This window comes from Macaca mulatta, chromosome 2, assembly GCF_049350105.2.
Source record: "Macaca mulatta isolate MMU2019108-1 chromosome 2, T2T-MMU8v2.0, whole genome shotgun sequence".
NCBI lineage: Eukaryota > Metazoa > Chordata > Mammalia > Primates > Cercopithecidae > Macaca > Macaca mulatta.
The window spans coordinates 111278275-111297117 of record NC_133407.1 but is presented as its reverse complement, the minus strand read 5'-3'; the positions used below and the strand labels follow the sequence as shown (position 1 = coordinate 111297117).

General features: G+C 42.2%; 1 protein-coding gene across 50 annotated transcripts in view; it reads left to right on the top strand.

Moving 5' to 3' along the window:
• MAP4 (microtubule associated protein 4) overlaps nucleotides 1-18843 on the top strand; it is a 231975-nt gene that overhangs the window by 163685 nt on the left and 49447 nt on the right. For 47 of the 50 annotated variants that reach the window (XM_077992382.1, XM_077992358.1, XM_077992356.1 and 44 more), the window contains 2 exons: nucleotides 1446-2585; nucleotides 3596-3718. In XM_077992382.1, coding sequence (XP_077848508.1) covers nucleotides 1446-2585; nucleotides 3596-3718 — 1263 coding nt within the window. Of the gene's footprint in view, nucleotides 1-1445; nucleotides 2586-3595; nucleotides 3719-6029; nucleotides 9414-18843 lie in introns of all 50 variants that reach the window. The other 3 variants (XM_077992333.1, XM_077992332.1, XM_077992331.1) reach the window with 1 other exon arrangement.

Here is an 18843-nt window from a genome sequence, read left to right as displayed (position 1 = left end):
CTTATATTAGTGATATCACCACTGGAGGAATTAAATTGTTAAACTATAACACTTAGGGTTAATGGGCAAATAAATATATATATATTTTAACATATATATATGTTTAAACATATGTGTATATATATTTTGTTTCATCACATTTTCATTGTATTAGGTATCAGAATTTCTTTTTAATTCAGTACAGATTTTTGGCCTGGTGTGGTGGTTCACACCTGTGATCCCAGCACTTTGGGAAGCTGAGGCAGGCAGATCACTTGAGGTCAGGAGTTCTAGACCAGCCTGGCCAACATGGTGAAACCCCATTTCTACAAAAAATACAAAAATTGGGCCGGGCATGGTGGCTCACGCCTGTAATCCCAACAATTTGGGAGGCCAAGGTGGGCAGATCACCTGAGGTCAGGAGTTCGAGACCAGCCTGGCCAACATGGTGAAATCCCATCTCTACTAAAAATACAAAAAATTAGCTGGGCGTGGTAGCAGATGCCTGTAATCCCAGCTACTAGGGAGACTGAGGCAGGAGAATCACTTGAAACCGGAAGGCGGAGGTTGCAGTGAGCCAAGATCGTGCCACTGCACTCCAGCCTGGGTGAAAGAGCTAAATAAATCAATAAATAAGCTCGGCGTGGTGGTGTGTACCTGTAATCCCAGCTACTAGGGAGGCTGAGACAGGAGAATCGCTTGAACCCAGGAGCCAAGATCATGCTACTGCACTCCAGCCTGGGCAACAGAGTGAGACCCCATCTTAAAAAACAAAAAAATTCAGTACAGATTTAGAACTCTGGGGTGTTTCTTGATAAGAAGCATGACTGACCTGCTGTCCCACAGATGTTGTAATACTAATTCTGTGCCTATGTTATTTTTTGAAGCCTGTGTTTTCTCTCTTCTTTGCCTTTTCTCCTCCACTACTTGTCCTCCCAGTATTTTACATCTTATTCTTCCAAGTGTTGCGACTGTCAGAGATTAGGCAGAATATGTTACTTGACGTTAGCTTCTTTTTTTTCATTTATTTATTTATTTATTTTGAGACGGATTCTTGCCCTGTCCCCCAGGCTGGACTGCAATGCTGCGATCTTGGCTCACTGCAAACTCCGCCTCCCGGGTTCTAGCAATTCTCCTGCCTCAGCCTCCTAAGTAGCTGGGATTACAGGCGCCTGCCACCACATCCGGCTAATTTCTGTATTTTTAGTAGAGACAGGATTTTACCATGTTTGTCAGGCTGGTCTCGAACTCCTGACCTCAGATGATCCATCCACCTCGACCTCCCAAAGTTCTGGGATTACAGGCGTGAGCCACTGCACCCGACCTAACATTAACTTCTTGGTTATGTGTACAGTCTTATGGTCGCAAAAGCCAAATACTTTTATGTCTGAAGAAAGTAAGCATTTTTAATGCAAAGGTATGAGTAGACAATGATATGTCCTAAATTTTCAATTTATTTCCCTTAGAGCTAGCCAAGGAGATAGAAATGGCATCAGAAGAAGAGAGGCCACCAGCACAAGCGTTGGAAATAATGATGGGACTGAAGACTACTGACATGGCACCATCTAAAGAAACAGAGATGGCTCTCGCCAAGGACATGGCACTAGCCACAAAAACAGAGGTGGCATTGGCTAAAGATATGGAATCACCCACCAAATTAGATGTGACACTGGCCAAGGACATGCAGCCATCCATGGAATCAGATATGGCCCTAGTCAAGGACATGGAACTGCCCATAGAAAAAGAAGTGGCCTTGGTTAAGGATGTCAGATGGCCCACAGAAACAGATGTGTCTTCAGCCAAGAATGTGGTACTGCCCACAGAAACAGAGGTAGCTCCAGCCAAGGATGTGACACTGTTCAAAGAAACAGAGAGGGCATCTCCTATAAAAATGGACTTGGCCCCTTCCAAGGACATGGGACCACCCAAAGAAAACGAGATAGACCCAGCCAAGGGTTTGGTATTACTCTCAGAAATAGAGGTGGCACAAGCTAACGACATTATATCATCCACAGAAATATCCTCTGCTGAAAAGGTGGCTTTGTCCTCAGAAACAGAGGTAGCCCTGGCCAGGGACATGGCCCTGCCCCCGGAAACCAACGTGATCTTGACCAAGGATAAAGCGCTGCCTTTGGAAGCAGAGGTGGCCCTAGTCAAGGACATGGCTCAACTCCCAGAAACAGAAATGGCCCTGGGCAAGGATGTGGCTCCATACACAGTAAAAGAAGTGGGCTCATTGAAGGACATGTCTCCACTGTCAGAAACAGAAATGGCTCTGGGCAAGGATTTGACTCCACCTCCAGAAACAGAAGTAGCTCTCATCAAGAACGTATGTCTGCCTCCAGAAATGGAGGTGGTCCCAACTAAGGATCAGGTCCCAGCCCTCAAAACAGAAGCACCCCTGGCTAAGGATGGGATTCTGACCCTAGCCAACAATGTGACTCCAGCCAAAGATGTTCCACCACTCTCAGAAACAGAGGCAACACCAGTTCCAATTAAAGACATGGAAATTGCACAAACACAAAAAGGAATAAGTGAGGATTCCCATTTAGAATCTCTGCAGGATGTGGGGCAGTCAGCTGCACCTACTTTCATGATTTCACCAGGTATGTGCTTGTGCTTATTCTCATTATTTCTCTCTACCAGGGTGTAGTCCTGAGAAGACTAAGGACAAACATCATGCCAGGTAAAGTACAGACCGTCACGCTGTACTTTGCAAGTTTATTCATACTCCTGCTCTCCTAGACAGCTCTTTCCCACCTTTACCTTCCTCCCACCTCCAACACCTTGTCTATGTTCATTCTCTGCTGATTGTCCTGTTTTTCTTCCAGATAATTCAAGCAATAAAATAGAACATCCACAAATTTCTATTCCATTATCTACCCAACTATTTGTGTCTGTATCCATGGACTCTGCTTATGAAAATTCTCCTGTTTTTATAAGTAAACTGTTCCTGCTCCTAATTAAGACCAACCTCTCCTCATTTTGCACTAGGTTCCATCTCCTCTTTCCTACTTGATATATTGCCCCACGTATTCTCCCCTTTTTTGCCCCTCACACCAATTTAAATCCTTTTCCATTGGATCATTCCCACCAATTTAATAAATGTTTGTTATTTTTCCTATCTTAAAAAATGAAACATCATCCGGGTGCTGTGGCTCACACCTGTAATCCCAGCACTTTGGGCAGCCAAGGTGGGCGGATCACCTGAGGTCGGGAGTTCAAGACCAGCCTGACCATCATGGAGAAACCCTGTCTCCACTAAAAATACAAAATTAGCCGGGCATGGTGGCACATGCCTGTAATCCCAGCTACTTGGGAGGCTGAGGCAGGAGAATCACTTGAATCTGGCAGGCGGAGGTTGTAGTGAGCTGAGATCACGCCATTGCACTCCAGCTTCGGCAACAAAGAGCTAAAAGCTCCATCTCCAAAAAAAAAAAAGTAACATAACAAGACAAACCCTCCCAACTTCAGCTTCCAACTACCACTTCACTCCTTTGCTGCCCCTTTTAGGAGAACTCCTCAGAAACTAATCCCATATCCAATTTCTGGCAGGTGGAAAATGGCTGAAATCATGCTTCTCTGAAACGTGTGTGCTTTTTGTTATTATCTTTAGAAACCGTCACAGGCATGGGGGAAAAGTGCAGCTTGCCAGCCAATGAGGATTCTGTGTTAGAAAAACTAGAGGAAAAGAAACCATGCAACAGTCAACCTTCTGAGCTTTCTTCAGAGACCTCAGGTAAGTTAGGAAAACAAATTAGGGGCGATAGACTAGTGATGGTAGACATTGTCTCTAGTTTCCTGTTGTATGGTGGTAATCACAGTATAGTTTATGAAGTCAATTCTCTTAGACAGATTTTATCTGGTTTAGACAGAATGTCAGCTTGTTATATATTTAAAAATTATTACTACAGCAAATCAGGATACCTAAATTTTTTTTTCTCCACTTTTTTTTTTTTTTTGAGACAGAATCTCACTCTGTCGCCCAAGCTGGCGTGCAGTGGCGTGATCTTGGCTCACTGCAACCTCCACCTACTGGGTTCAAGTGATTCTCCTGCCTCAGCCTCCTGAGTAGCTGGGATTACAGGTGCCTGCCACCACGCCCAGCTAATTTTTAGCAGAGATGGGGTTTCACCATGTTAGCCAGGCTGGTCTCGAACTCCTGACCTCTGGTGATCCGCCCACCTCGGCCTCCCAAAGTGTTGGGATTACAGGTGTGAGCCACCATGCCTGGCCTTCTCCACTGTTTACATAGTGAAGAAAGGACACCCAAATTTTGATCTGGTTCAGCTGTTCACTATTCTATCCTGTGTGGTCTTAGGCAGGTTACAAAACTTGCCTATATCTCAGTTTACTCAGCATAACATAAATTAATTGGTCAAATGTCCTGTAAAGCCTTACTAGTTACAGTGTTCCGTGGCCCAACAGCGTCTGCATTGCCTGAGAGGCTGGTAGAAATGCAGAATCTTGGGCTCTACCTTAGGCCTTTGTAATTATCATCTGCATTTTAATTAGATCCCCAGATAATTCTGATTTTCATTAAACTTTGAGAGGCGCTGCTCTAAGATACTTTCCCATTTAAAGTTTGATTATTCAGTGAATTTTAAGATTAACTGTTTTTGATAACCCAGAAGCATATGTATATGGTTATCAACTTGGTTTTCTGTTTACTTTTCTGTGACTGTGATTGGAATGTGGACATCCTGAGGGCAGGGGCCATGACTTATTTCACTTAGAATCTCTATTGCTTTGCACACTACATAACACAAGACTGGAGCTTAAATGTTTGATTTTTTTTTTAATGTTGTTTTACTGACTCAACAAATCAGTAAAGATTTATCAAGTGCTTATGGTATACAGAATACACCATGTTAAGTCACATATTTAAGTCCCACTCCTTGCCCCTGAATTACATTATAACCTGAATAAAGAGATAAGTTCTCAGGCATGGACTCTGAAACCCAAGATTTACATAATAATTGAATAAAATAGTATAAAAGATGGCACTGAATAGCTGCTGATTAATTGCTGAATTAAATGTTATAAATACTGTGGGGTACTATAGCCTAGCAATTTTTTGAGCAATGCAATAATTAACCTGATATATTAAATAAAGGCTAGGATTTAGAAGATATTAGAGGGGTAAGGACAAGAATGAAATGTACTATTTACATATTATAATATTCTTGGAAATCAGTTTATTGGGTTAGACTTGACAGGAGCTGGCATAGACCTGCTCTTAATGAGACTCTTGCCAGGATCTTAGATCCATATTATATGAACTTGGAGGAAGGTTAGACCAGATCACCTGCTGAAACTCTTCCAAAGATACTCACCTTAATTGTTAAAATTAATTATCCTACTTAACGTTATATATATTTCTCTGTCTTTTGGGAAGTATATTTAGGAGCAGAATGTTGAAATTTAACATATTTGTCTTTCAAAGTAGGATGCTCTGGTTCTGGAATGATGAGAATTTTTCTCTGACCAAAAGGTGGATTCAATATATTTTGTGTGTGTGTGCGTGAAGTGACTTAAGTCTGGCCTTCTGATCTAGTTCCCAGAATCTGTCGGGTTTTTTTTGACAAGTATTAGTTTAATATTGGTGACCAAGTCTTAGAATTATAAATTTTGTCCAAAATCATGTATATTTAACCAAAGCAATTAAAAAATTTCACCAAAAAGAGGCAAGCACTAATAATGACCAATATAAATCAGATGAGATTTACAGGCAGTAAGTGCTTATTTTAGAGGTTAAAATATTTGAAATATTTCATTTTTAAAAGTTAAATCCTGCTACTTCTGAAATGTCAAATATTTTATAAATGTTTGAAAACAGTCTTTACCTGAGATGATGATCTGTTAAATATTTTTGCTAGTGCCAGTTAAAAGTGAGAAATGTTTTAGAAAAAAACTGTTTTCCTGAGCAAATTATAGTAAGTAGTATATGGATTAGTGAAAATAGCCTCCTTAAATTAGTCATTATATGGTCTGGATTTTTTTTTTTTTTTAAGAAACAATAACAAAGAGTTTTTTGTTTGGAATTTTAGCCAACTTCATGTATTGCGGTACCCCTCCCACACAAGCCAAACAAGTTTGCAGACCCAGTGACCGCAGGTCAGCCCGGCCCAAGCCTGCCAGGGTCCCTCCTGAGCTGCTGGGAGGCTCTCCTCCATGGAAGACTCTTGATCACAGGCTGGGCCACTGCTCTTTGTCTGAGTCAGGTTGGGTCTCTGGTTCATCCTCCTGTGGTGGGCCTGGGAACCAAAGAAAAAGTATTCATGTTGACTCACTTGAACCCCAGAGGGATCTTGGCAGGGAGGCCTGGGATATAGAAAGCACACCAATAATGATGAAGAAAAAGAAGAAGAAACCAAAGCAAAAGAGATATTCTCAACCCCGGGCTGGAGGACCTTGGGATGATGACAATGCAGATAAACCTAAAGGTCATCCCTTTGCAGCTGACACACAAAAATCAGGTGTTCTCCCCAGCCAGCCTACCACTATGGGTACAGAATATGGACTTGTATCTGGAGAAAACTTGAAAAGGGAATGTGTAGTTAACTCCAGTGCAGCCAGATTAGTAACTGAGAACTTTGTCTCAGAGAGTCTCAGAATTCCTTTATATCCTTCAGAAGAAACCCCCAAAACTGCAGTAAGTTATCAGTCTAAGCTGAGAGTAGAGGAAGAGAGCAAAGGTAACAAGTCAGTACCACAAGGCCAAGACAAGAAATTGCTGAAGCAACATGAACACAGACCACAGCCTGCACCCCACCTGAAGACTCCTATAGATAAAAGCCAGTCAGTAGGCCCTCTCAATCTGAAAGGACCCCTAGCAGATGTTTCTGCATACAATGTAGAAACTCCTTTGGATATCAGACTCAAAGAGGGTTGCTCTCCTATCTTGGACCAAGAGGTTATGGGTGTAGTTTCAAAACCCACAGCAGCAAAAGAAATACCAAATTTGATACCCACTTTGATAGCAAGTAATCCATTAGAATGTAATCTAAAAGAAGGGAATAATGAAAGTAAAATGACTAAACTGCAGAATGTCAAACTGAAGGAGTTTCCTGAAGGAGCTGAAGAGGATAAAGAACTAAAAAAGGAAGCTTTTCCCAACCAAAGACAAGAGATCAGCATCTTTACTTCTGAGCAGCTGCAGGGCCAACTGTTGGTACAGGTCCCTGGGGTAGAGAATGAAACATTTAAGAGAATGGCAGGTGATGGCAAAAGCAGGAAGGGAAGGGGAAGTTCTGGGAAAATGAGAACAGACTCTGGGAAGGTAAAAGCAAAATCTGAGATGCCATTTCCTCTGGACAGTCAGAAGGACGGAAGGGCTGTTCTCATACCGAGTGAACCAGTCTCTAAAACTGAAGGAATGACTACTCAGGATAAGAGTGAGGAGCTGGGGCTGAATTCTTCAAAGCAACCAGGCACTAAGGCTGATCTCACGGAGGCACTGGTGATGGGGGAGCCTAAAGAGATGACTCAGCCTAAGATGGCAGGCACCATGCAGGCATTAATTCCTTTGGAAAGTGGATCAGGCATCACTCAGACTTCTGGTGTTAGGACAGAAACAGGAGATGTAGTCAAAGATATGGGTGTCAGTAACCAGAGCAAGGAAGGAAAGTGTCCATGGAAGGATCATGAGGCAGCTCCCTGGATCTCTGAAAAGCCTAAAAAGAGAGGCAATGAAGGCAAAAGCAAAAAGTTTAAAAATAGTTATTCCACACAGCCTGCTAGAATGGAGAGGAAGGAAGAAATCCTCAACCCACCTTTTGAAGGGAAGGATGGAGATGCTGGTAGTATTCCCCATAAAAGCAAGGAAATTGGATTTACTTTCCCCAAAATGCATGATTCTTTGTTCTCACATACACCAGATACACCCACAGTGGAAGTAGTTGACAGGAAGGGTGGAAATTTTGAGGTTAATTTTGTTGAGCTTGGGACTCTTGGGGAAAACAAAATAAGCACAGTCAAGGCTTCTGCTGTTACTGAACAACCTGCCAAGGTGACAGATGTGAGCTGCCAAGAGCAAATCCAGGGGGCAGGATTTGTTCCTTCAGTAGTATCTGAGGAGAATAAGACAGATGCAGCCAATAGATACACTTCAGTGGCTGACAAACCAAGTAAAAGGATTAATGATGGAAAAAGTAAAAAGGTTAAAAATAGTTCTCCTGAGAAGCACATTCTGGAGAATAAGATAGATGCAACAAAAATACATGTTCCCATGGAAACCACAGGGGACCAGGGAATTGAAGGAATGGCCTATATGGACGAAAATAGAAATATTACATTTACCTGTCCCAGAACACCATCAGAGCTGATAAATAAATCATCTCCTCTAAAAGTTCTGGAATCAGCAGCCTGTGAAAAACTGCCCACTCCTACTCCTCAAGTAGTAAAGGAAGGTGATTCCTTTCCAGATACCTTGGCAAAAAATGGGCAAGAGATAGCCCCAGCCCAGATTTCCAAATCATTAATGGTAGATAACTACACCAAAGATGGAGTCCCAGATCAAGAAAGACCCAATGCTCCCTCTGCTGTTGTGCCCTCTACAAGCACAGGAGGAGTTGCTCTACCTATTACAGCAGCCATAGAAACAGTTAACAGTCATGGAGATCATGCTCTTAAAAATAAAGCTGAGCTTGCTGATTCCATGAAAAATGAAGCAGGGATTGCTGAAGGGCATGTGGTAGGAGAATCTGAGTCAGTGGACAATGGTGTGTCTAAGCATTCAGTAGAGAAAGTCACAGAGCTAGCAAAAGGTCACCTCCTTCCTGGAGTGCCAGTAGAAGACCAGAGCCTACCAGGAGAGGCCAGAGCCCTAGAAGCATATGCAGATAGAGGTAATTTCCTAGCACATCCAGTGAACGAAGAGAAAGAGACTAAAGAAGGGTCTGCTCCAGTTCAGATTCCTGACTTACTGGGAGACAAAGCACAAAAACTCAGTTTTTGTCAGGACCAAAATGCTCAAGATAGAAATTCCAAAGGTTCAGATAGTTTGAATAAGAAGGTAGATCTGACTCTTTTGTCTCCAAAAAGTGAAAATGATAAATTGAAAGAAATTAGTCTGGCTGGTAAAATCACGGAATTGGAAAGTGTTTCCTTGCCAACACCAGAAATCCAGTCAGATTTCTTACATAGCAAAGTCGAAGCTCCTCCTTCAGAGGTGGCGGATAAGTTAGTAATAATGACTGCTTCCGAGGGTGTTCAACTCCCAGAACCCAAAGATAAGATTTTGGAGACACCTCAGAAAATGACAGAAAAATCTGAATCAAAGACACCAGGAGAAGGGAAAAAGGAAGATAAAAGCAGAATGGCAGAACCAATGAAAGGCTACATGAGACCCACCAAGTCCCGAGGACTTACTCCACTTTTGCCGAAGTCTACAATCCAGGAACAAGAGAGATACAAGCAACTGAAGTCCACTGGTATGAATCTGCCATGGGGAAATGTGTGTGCTTGTGGCTTTTGAGTCAGCATCAAAAAGGCAAAGAGCTTGTGCCTTGGCTCCATCCCGACTCTAATCATCCTTGTTAATCATTGGTTTGTTGGCATGAAACCTGTAACTGCTACTGCGTGTTTTCTGCAGCCAATGTGTTCCTTGTGTCCTGCTTGAGGAGGCTGGTAACTTGGTTGCATGCCTTTTTTACCCAGCACTGAACATTGAATTTTAGGGAAAGTTGAATTTTCAATGAATTGTCTAACAAAAGACCTATCGTCATCCATTTCTTAATTTTTTTAAAATTGTGCCTCCTATGAATCAAGTTTACAGCTAAATTTTAATCATTACTTGGTGTAAGGATTCACAGGAGGAAAGAAAGTATTTAATGTCTAGCTATGTGCATGAGATTTTTTTTCAGTGTATATGTAGCTTGTGCTGGTGGGACTAAATATCCAAATTGCTTTTAGGTTAAATGAAATCAGTCCATCTCCTTATGAGGAAATGGTGGCCTCAAACCAGCATTGGTAGGCACAGATTTATTTGTGTTTCTAGTAATGGGAAATGATCTCTCAATGATACAGATACATTTTTTGACCAGTTTGTTGCTTATATCCATTGCCCCACAGTTGCATGTGGGTTTGAGTTTTGGGCATAGTCTATGTCCATCAAACGTAGTCCATAAAACTTGCCCATGTTGCCTTCCTCTTAATTTTACTCTTTTTTGGCTCTACTCAGTCAAGTAGTTGGAATGAGATTAAGAAGATGATTCCTTTAAGATTTAGAAATGGTAGCCCCGTTTCCCCCCACCCCCAATTCCCCAAAAAAGTATACATTTAATTGTGGCTTTCCTGAATCTAGCTTTCAAAAAATGTTTCCTTGTCTTTGAGATTTTTCACAGCCTACAAGTGACACTATTTCTTTTTTTTTTTTTTTTTGAGACGGAGTCTCGCTCTGTCGCCCAGGCTGGAGTGCACTGGCCGGATCTCAGCTCACTGCAAGCTCCGCCTCCTGGGTTTACGCCATTCTCCTGCCTCAGCCTCCCGAGTAGCTGGGACTACAGGCGCCCGCCACCTCGCCCGGCTAAGTTTTTGTATTTTTTTTAGTAGAGACGGGGTTTCACCGTGTCAGCCAGGATGGTCTCGATCTCCTGACCTCGTGATGCGCCCATCTCGGCCTCCCAAAGTGCTGGGATTACAGGCTTGAGCCACCGCGCCCGGCCGTGACACTATTTCTTAATCACTGTTTCCCAGCTTGCATGATGTAGCTACTAACTCCAGAATTTAAAAAAAAAAAAAAAAAAAAACACCAATTGGTTTTAGTAGCCAGTCAGGCTTTTGGAGAGGTTTCATCGTGGGATTGTGTTCTGCATGGTATGGACTTGTTCTTTTGGGTAAAGCTTGCTCTATGCATGAGTATGTACCCACTAAGGAGTACTGCTGTGTGAGTAAAGAATGCTAAAGGTTGTTATTTGCATAAGACATTCTCATCTTCTCTGTTTTTATCTTCTATTAGCTACCATATTACAAGGCAGAAAATGAAATAGTGTGTAGAGGGCTTTCCAGCATTCATTGAGATTTCCAGTGTTCTATCCATTTCTTTCGTTTTGGTTTCTAGACCCATTCTTTAGTTTCGGCAGGGATCCAAAAGTTAACATGTAATTTCTGTGAAATCCCAGCCGTCTCTTTTTGTTCAGTATTTGCAAAGAAATGAAGAAAGAGGATTTGTTGTTCTTGAGGAAGCAAAACCAGTACTGCAGAACTTTTGGGGCCCTGCCTGGGTCAGGTCAGGCTTAGAGACTGTGTTAACAGTGGCCTTACAGAGTGGATATGGGAAGGATAATGGGTTTGGAACAAAATTTATTGTTTCTTCTGTAAATTCTACCACACCTTTTCCCTAAAGACAATGTATACTTTTTTAATAGTTAAAAAACTTTTTAAAACTAATTGTTGAATAGGTTAATACATTTACTTGATACAAAGGAGTATACAGTAAAACATAAGCTGGCCTCGCTCCATTAACCGCCTTCCAGCTTTCCTTCTCCAGAGGCTACCAGTGTTCACAATATCTTATATATCCTCCAGACAATTTGTGTATAATAAGCAATAACATATGTATTTCCTGATTTCATATAAATGAGATGTATACATACATACTGATGTGTGCTACTCTTTTTAGACTTAATTTTTAAAGAGCTCTTTTAAGACTCAGTATAAAGAAGCCAGGCACAGTGGCTCACACCTATAATCCCAGCACTTTGGGAGGCCGAGGCAGGCGGATCACCTGAGATCAGGAGTTCAAGACCAGCCTGACCAACGTGGAGAAACCCCATCTCTACTAAAAATACAAAATTAGCTGGGCATGGTGGCGCATGCCTGTAATCCCAGCTACTTGTGAGAATGAGGCAGGAGAATCACTTGAATCCGGAAGGCGGAGGTTGCAGTGAGCCGTAATCGTGCCATTGCACTCCAGCCTGGGCAACAAGAGCAAAACTCCATCTCAAAAAAAAAAAAAGAATCAATATAAAGAAAGAGGCCTCGTTGTTTTTTTTTTTAATCTTTTTTTCTGGCAGATGTCTCTAGAGATGACTCATTCTTTTTTGATAGCTGTATACTATTTCATTACATAGGTATATACTAATTTATTATAGTAATTTTTTTTTTTTTTGAGATGGAGTTTCGCTCTGATTGCCCAGGAGTGCAATGGCGTGATCTCAGTTCACTGCAACCTCTGTCTCCCAGGTTCAAGCGATTTTCCTGCCTCAGCCTCACGAGTAGCTGGGATTACAGGCATGCACCACCATGCCCAGCTAATTTTGTATTTTTAATAGAGACGGGGTTTCTCCATGTTGGTCAGGCTGATCTCGAACTCCCAACCTCAGGTGATCCGCCCTCCTCAGACTCCCCAAAGTGTTGGAATTACAGGTGTTGAGCCACCGCGCCTGGCCAGTACTTCTTTACTGATGCACATTTTAGGTGTTTCCCAACTTTTTTTCGTTAGAAATATGGTACATAAACTATCTTTGTATTTATAGGATGTCATACTCATGCGTGTGTGTCTGTGTAATAAAAAGGGGTTCCAGAGTAAGAATCTCTGGTTTGGAGAATATATATTCATAATTTTGATGGGTGTTTCCATATTGCTCTCTGTAGGCCTACAGAGATGTCCCTTGTAGAGAAAGGTACATCTCTACTCCTACCCTCAACATAGACAAGTACCTGTCTCCCTGCCTTTCTCTACTATTGTGATTTTTTTTTTTGTTATGTATACTGATCTAATCGGTGAAAAATTATTTCACGGCATAGATTTTGTGTGTGTGGTGTTTTTTGTTTGTTTGTTTTTTTGAGACGGAGTTTCACTCTTGTTGCCAGGCTGGAGTGCAATGGCACGATCTTGGCTCACTACAACCTCCACCTCTCAGGTTCAAGCGATTCTCCTACCTCAGCCTCCCTAGCAGCCTCCCTAGTAGCTGAGTGTGCCTGCCACCACACACAGCTAATTTTTTGTATTTTTAGTAGAGCTGGGTTTCACTATGTTGGCCAGGCTGGCCTTGAACTCCCGACCTTAGGCAATCCACTTGCCTCAGCCTCCCAAAGTGCTGGGATTACAGGCATGAACGACCGAGCCCGGCTGTGTTTAATTCTTTTTTTTTTTAATGACTTCTTCGTGTATTATCAAGTCTATAAAAGCCAATCCATGCTCTGAAATTATGAAAATATTTTCTCTTCTCTTCTATTAATGTTTTTACATTTTAAATTGTTGGCTAATCTAGAATTTGCTTATTTGTTTGTGGGTTTTGGGGATTTTTTTGTTTGTTTTGTTTTTTTGTTTGTTTGTTTTTTGTTTTGGTATGTTTTGTTTATAAGGTTGTGAGGCAGGGTTACTTGATCATCCCACCATCATGTTTATAATCGATCTCCCACTGAAATGCCACCTTTGTCATGCCCTAAATTTCTGCATGTATTTGGTATATTTCTGGACTTTCTTTCCTGATCCATTGATCTTTCCACCAGGTTTCCTAATATATTTTAATATCTGATAGGGCTAGCCCAACCCCTTGCCCTATTACTCTTTTTCAGAGTTGTCCTATTCTTATTTATTGTATAGTTTTGTAGAAGAAAAATTAATCCACTCAATATTTTTCTTTTTTTTTTTTTTTTTTTTTTTTTTTTGAGACGGAGTCTCGCTCTGCCGCCCAGGCTGGAGTGCAGTGGCCGGATCTCAGCTCACTGCAAGCTCCGCCTCCCGGGTTCCCGCCATTCTCCTGCCTCAGCCTCCCGAGTAGCTGGGACTACAGGCGCCCGCCACCACGTCCGGCTAATTTTTTTTTGTATTTTTTAGTAGAGACGGGGTTTCACCGTGTCAGCCAGGATGGTCTCGATTTCCTGACCTCGTGATCCGCCCGTCTTGGCCTCCCAAAGTGCTGGGATTACAGGCTTGAGCCACCGCGCCCGGCCTCAGTATTTTTCTTGAAGTCACTGTTTCTAGCTTATCCCAGGATGAGTTTATGTCTTGCATATCGAGTTTTTCTATCGAACAGCATAATGTGTCTTTCATGTGTTTTGTTAGCCCATCACTGGTGCTTATTTTTGTTCCTCACTTTGAATTATTCATGTTAACTGTCCTGCCCCCAAATTGCTACCAATTCTCACATATCTTGTTCTCATTCATCTTGTGGTCAAATGGTGTCACCCATGGTTTCCATTGTTTGGGCAGTAAAGATATTACAAGTGGTGTTGGCCCGGCACAGTGGCTCACACCTGTAGTCCCAGCACTTTGGGAGGCTGAGGTAGGCGGATCACTTGAGACCAGGAGTTCAAGACCAGCCTGGCCAACATGGTGAAACCCCATCTCTACTAAAAATACAAACATTAACTGGGTATGGTGGTGCACGCCTGTAATCCCAGCTACTTAGGAGGCTCAGGAGAATTGCTTGAACCTAGGAGGCAGAGGTTGCAGTGAGCCAAGATTGTACCACTGCACTCCAGCCTAGGAGACAAATAAATAACATCCATCTCAAATAAATAAATAAATAAATAACAATAATAATAGCACCTACCACCTATTGAGCTGATTTTATTTGCCTGGTTATCTAGAAATAGGTAAATAGATCATACACACAAACATAAAATAATACTATTAAAGATTATCGGCTGGGTGCGGTGGCGCACACCTGTAATCCTAACACTTTGGGAGGCCGAGGTGGGTGGATCACAAGGTCAGGGATCGAGACCATCCTGGCTAACATGGTGAAACCCTGTCTGTACTAAAAATACAAAAAAATTTAGCTGAGTGTGGTGGTGGGCACCTGTAGAGGCAGGAGAATGGCGTGAACCCGGGAGGCGGAGCTTGCAGTGAGCCGAGATTGCGCCACTGCACTCAAGCCTGGGCGACACGGCGAGACTCCATCTCAAAAACAAACAAACAAAAAAAGATTATCTCTATTTTTCAGGTAAGAAAATGGAGGCTGTCAAGGTCACACAGCTGGTGAAGTGCCAGGGTTAGAATTTTAATCCAAGTCTTTATGTTTCTAAGACCCATGCTTTTCTTAGTCTTGCTTCAGGAGCTTCCAGAAGTTTCAGGTACTTAAAAAGAAGAAGGTTGACAATTACTAAATATAAAATAGACTTTTTTTTAGTATCTAGGCACTAATTAAACATTTTTCTACTTGGAGAAATGAAGATACATCATGAGAACATAAACTGTGAATCAGAGGTTAATTTAGGATTAGAATCTAGATTTTGACTCTGTCTAGCATTTTATTTTCCAGAGAGAGTCTGTGTTTATTTACGTGTACTTTTTAACACCCAGCCTAGAGCTTTATATATACATGATGCCTAATGACATTTTTTGAATTATAAATGAATTATCTATTTGCTGATCTTACCCTGTTTGGAAGTAGGAAAAGTGAATATATTGCCAGTCTCTTCCAGCTTACTGTTTGCTCTACTGTTATTTTTTCATGCTGCTCTCAAATTTAGGGAAACTTTATCAGGTTTCTTTGCATACTATGCATGTTCTTCCAGGCAGGGAAGATTAATGCATACGTCGGGAAGTCTCAGCTCAACTTTTCAGAAAAGGACTTCTTTTTCTTTTTTTTTCTTTTTGAGACAGAGTCTCGCTGTGTTGCCCAGGCTCGTGTGCAGTGGCACGATCTCGACTCACTGCAAGCTCTGCCTCCCAGGTTCATGCCATTCTCCTGCCTCAGCCTCCCGAGTAGCTGGGACTACAGGCGCCCACCACCGTGCCAGGCTAATTTTTTGTATTTTTAGTAGAGACCGGGTTTCACCGTGTTAGCCAGGATGGTCTTGATTGCTTGACCTCGTGATCTGCCCGTCTCAGCCTCCCAAAGTGCTGGGATTACAAGCATGAGCCACTGCACCCAGCCAGAAAAGAACTTCTTATGGGATTGTGTTTTTTGTGAAGGGAAGCACAAGCTTGAAAGGATGATCCATATTAGATTCCAGTACCCGCTCCATGTTAGTTGTTCCCCTGGAAACCAAGTGGAACTGTGAGTGACAGTGTACTTGCTATGCTGCTACTGTGAATGGGACAGTTTGGGATCCCTGTAAATAGGCCCTCCCTTTGCCGTAGTGAAGCCTGGTCTTCTTATAATCTGGCTTTCATTTCTTTCTTCAGTTTGCTTGAGCTCATCAACTGTCTACCAGCAGCTGGGAATGTCAGTTTATGGTGAGAAACTCTCTTGGTGTGAAACTTGAAGGAATTTATAAACCCAGAATTCTAACAGTTTCAAGGCCCTTGTACATAAATAAAATATGCTCAGCAGATGAAAAAACCATTTGTTATCTTAGAACTTGCTACTATTTTACAACTGGAGAAGTACCCATTTGGTAATGTCTTTTCTTAATTGTAGTGCCATTTGTGAAGTTCCTTTCCTCATTACTTTCACCCCACTTGCCCTCTGATTCAACTGGCTTTTTTTTTTTTTTTTTTTTTTTTTGAGACAAAGTCTCCCTGTCGCCCAGGCAGGGATGCAGTGGCACGATCTAGGCTCACTGCAACCCCAGTTCTCCTGCCTCAGCCTCCTGAGTAGTTGGGATTACAGGCATGCGTCACCACGCCCGGCTAATTCTTGTATTTTTAGTAGAGACAGGGTTTCACCATGTTAGCCAGGCTGGTCTCGAACTCCTGACCTCGTGATCCACCCACTTCAGCCTCCCAAAGTGCTGGGACTACAGGCATGAGCCACTGCACCTGACCCCACTGGCTTTTTTTCTTACTACCATGCTAATGAAATTTATTGGGACTAGTCACACAGCTAAAAACAGCTACCATTGATTGAATCTTACTATATGCTCATTGCCATCCTAAACTCTTTTAACCTCCACACAATACTGTGTGGTCATTACCTTGTTTGAGCTAGAACATTTAAATATTCTTTGAAATGAATCAAGCAACAATTGATTATCCTACTTTATTTTGTTTTATTAAATTTTTTTTTTTTTTTTTGAGACAAGGTATCACTCTGTCAGTGCAGTGGCATGATGATGGCTTACTACAGCCTCAACCTCCCAGGCTCAAACAGTCCTCCTGCCTCAGCCTCCCAAGTAGTTGGGACTACAGGTGTGCACCACCATACTTGGGGAATATATTTTGTAGAGATGGGGTCTCACTGTATTGCCCAGGCTGGTCTCAAACTCGTGGCCTCAATCTATCCTCCTTCCTTGGCCTCCCAAAGTGCTAAGATTATAGGTGTGAGGCACCATGCCTGGCTTGAATATCCTGCTTTAAAAGAAGCTTCTTCCCGTCATATTCCCTCACCCTTCACTTGTACCCTCTGGTTGACAAATAGCATTGGGGGATCCTGAACACACTGTTAAAATAAAAACTTAGTTTTGATTTACAGTATTGCAGATATAGTTACTTCTTTAGGATATGGAGGGGACAGTAAGGGGGCTTCCATTCTTTTTTTTTTTTTAAGATAAGGTCTTGCTCAGTCGCTCAGGCTGGGGTGCAGTGGTATAGTCTCGGCTGACTACAGCTGCTGCCTCCTGGACTCAGGTGATACTCCCACCTCAGTCTCAAGTAGCTGGAACTACAGGTGCATGCCACCATACCTGGCTAATTTTTGTATTTTTTGTAGAGGCTGGGTTTGGCCATGTTGCGCAACCTGGTGTTGAACTCCTGAGCTCAAGTGATCCGTCCACCTTGGCCTCCCAAAATACATAAACATTGCCTATTGCTCTGCAAATAGCGGACACACAACATGATTTGTAGTTTTTAGTATTTAGTTTATTCATTCAGTAGATACCAAGTGATATTACTCCTACTCTAAAAATAGACTAATAAAACACATTCTCTACTCTTCAGAGATTCCAGGGTAGAAAACAGACAATTTTCCTCTAGTGAGAGAAGTTTACTTCTCTGAAAAAGGATAGAAGTGTGAGCTAGATCCTAGAAATACAGAGGAAAAAGGGACTAAGTTTTCCTACAAAACCTAGAGAAATCTTCACACAGGAGACTGAAAGTATGGTTAAGAGTTTGCTGAGCAAATTAAGGTAAAGCATTCTAGGGGACAGCTGTGTAAGGCATACATAGTGAAGTGCAGGTGCATGGAATAAAGTCAGATTTGGGAAACGGAGATCTGAAATGTTTTGAGATGAAATTGGGGAGAAGAAAGTAAACTCCTAAAGATTCCTAGGGGTATTGTGTACCTTTGTAAGCAGAAGATCTTAGATTTTTGCTTGAAGAAATGGGTTATCTTTCTACCTAGTTTTAGTTGGATGATTCTCTTTTCTTTTGGGGAGGGCCATGGGAGGGTCAATACTAGGCTTAAACGAACAAAGACTTGATACTTTCAAGTTGTAGTTTTTAGAGTTGTTGTTGTTGTTGTTTTGAGACAGTCTCCCTGTCTCCCAGGCTGGAGTGCAGTGGCGTGGTCTCGGCTCACTGCAATCTCCACCTCCCAGGTTCAAGCGATTCTCCTGCCTCAGCCTCCCAAGTATCTGGGACTACAGGTGCACACCATCGTGCCCAGCTAGGTTTTGAATTTTTAGTAGAGACTGGGTTTCACCGTGTTGGCCAGGCTGGTCTCAAACTCCTGACCTCAGGTGATCTGCCTACCTCAGCCTCCCAAAATGCTGAGATTACAGGAGTAAGCCACCACACACAGACTAATTTTTGTACTTTTAGTAGAGACGGGGTTTCACCATGTTGGCCAGGCTGGTCTCAAACTCCAGACCTTAGGCGATGCTCCTGCCTCAGTGTCCCAAAGTGCTGGGATTACAGGCCTTAGCCACCGTGCCCAGCCTTTAGAGGATTTCTTATCCATAAGCATTTTCATGTCTTTGATTCACATAACTCAGATTATTCGCCTCAGCTTTTTCATTGTCTATTTGCTTCTCATCTTTATTTGCTTCTCAACTTGAAAGTTAATCAGAGAGAATCATGATTTATTT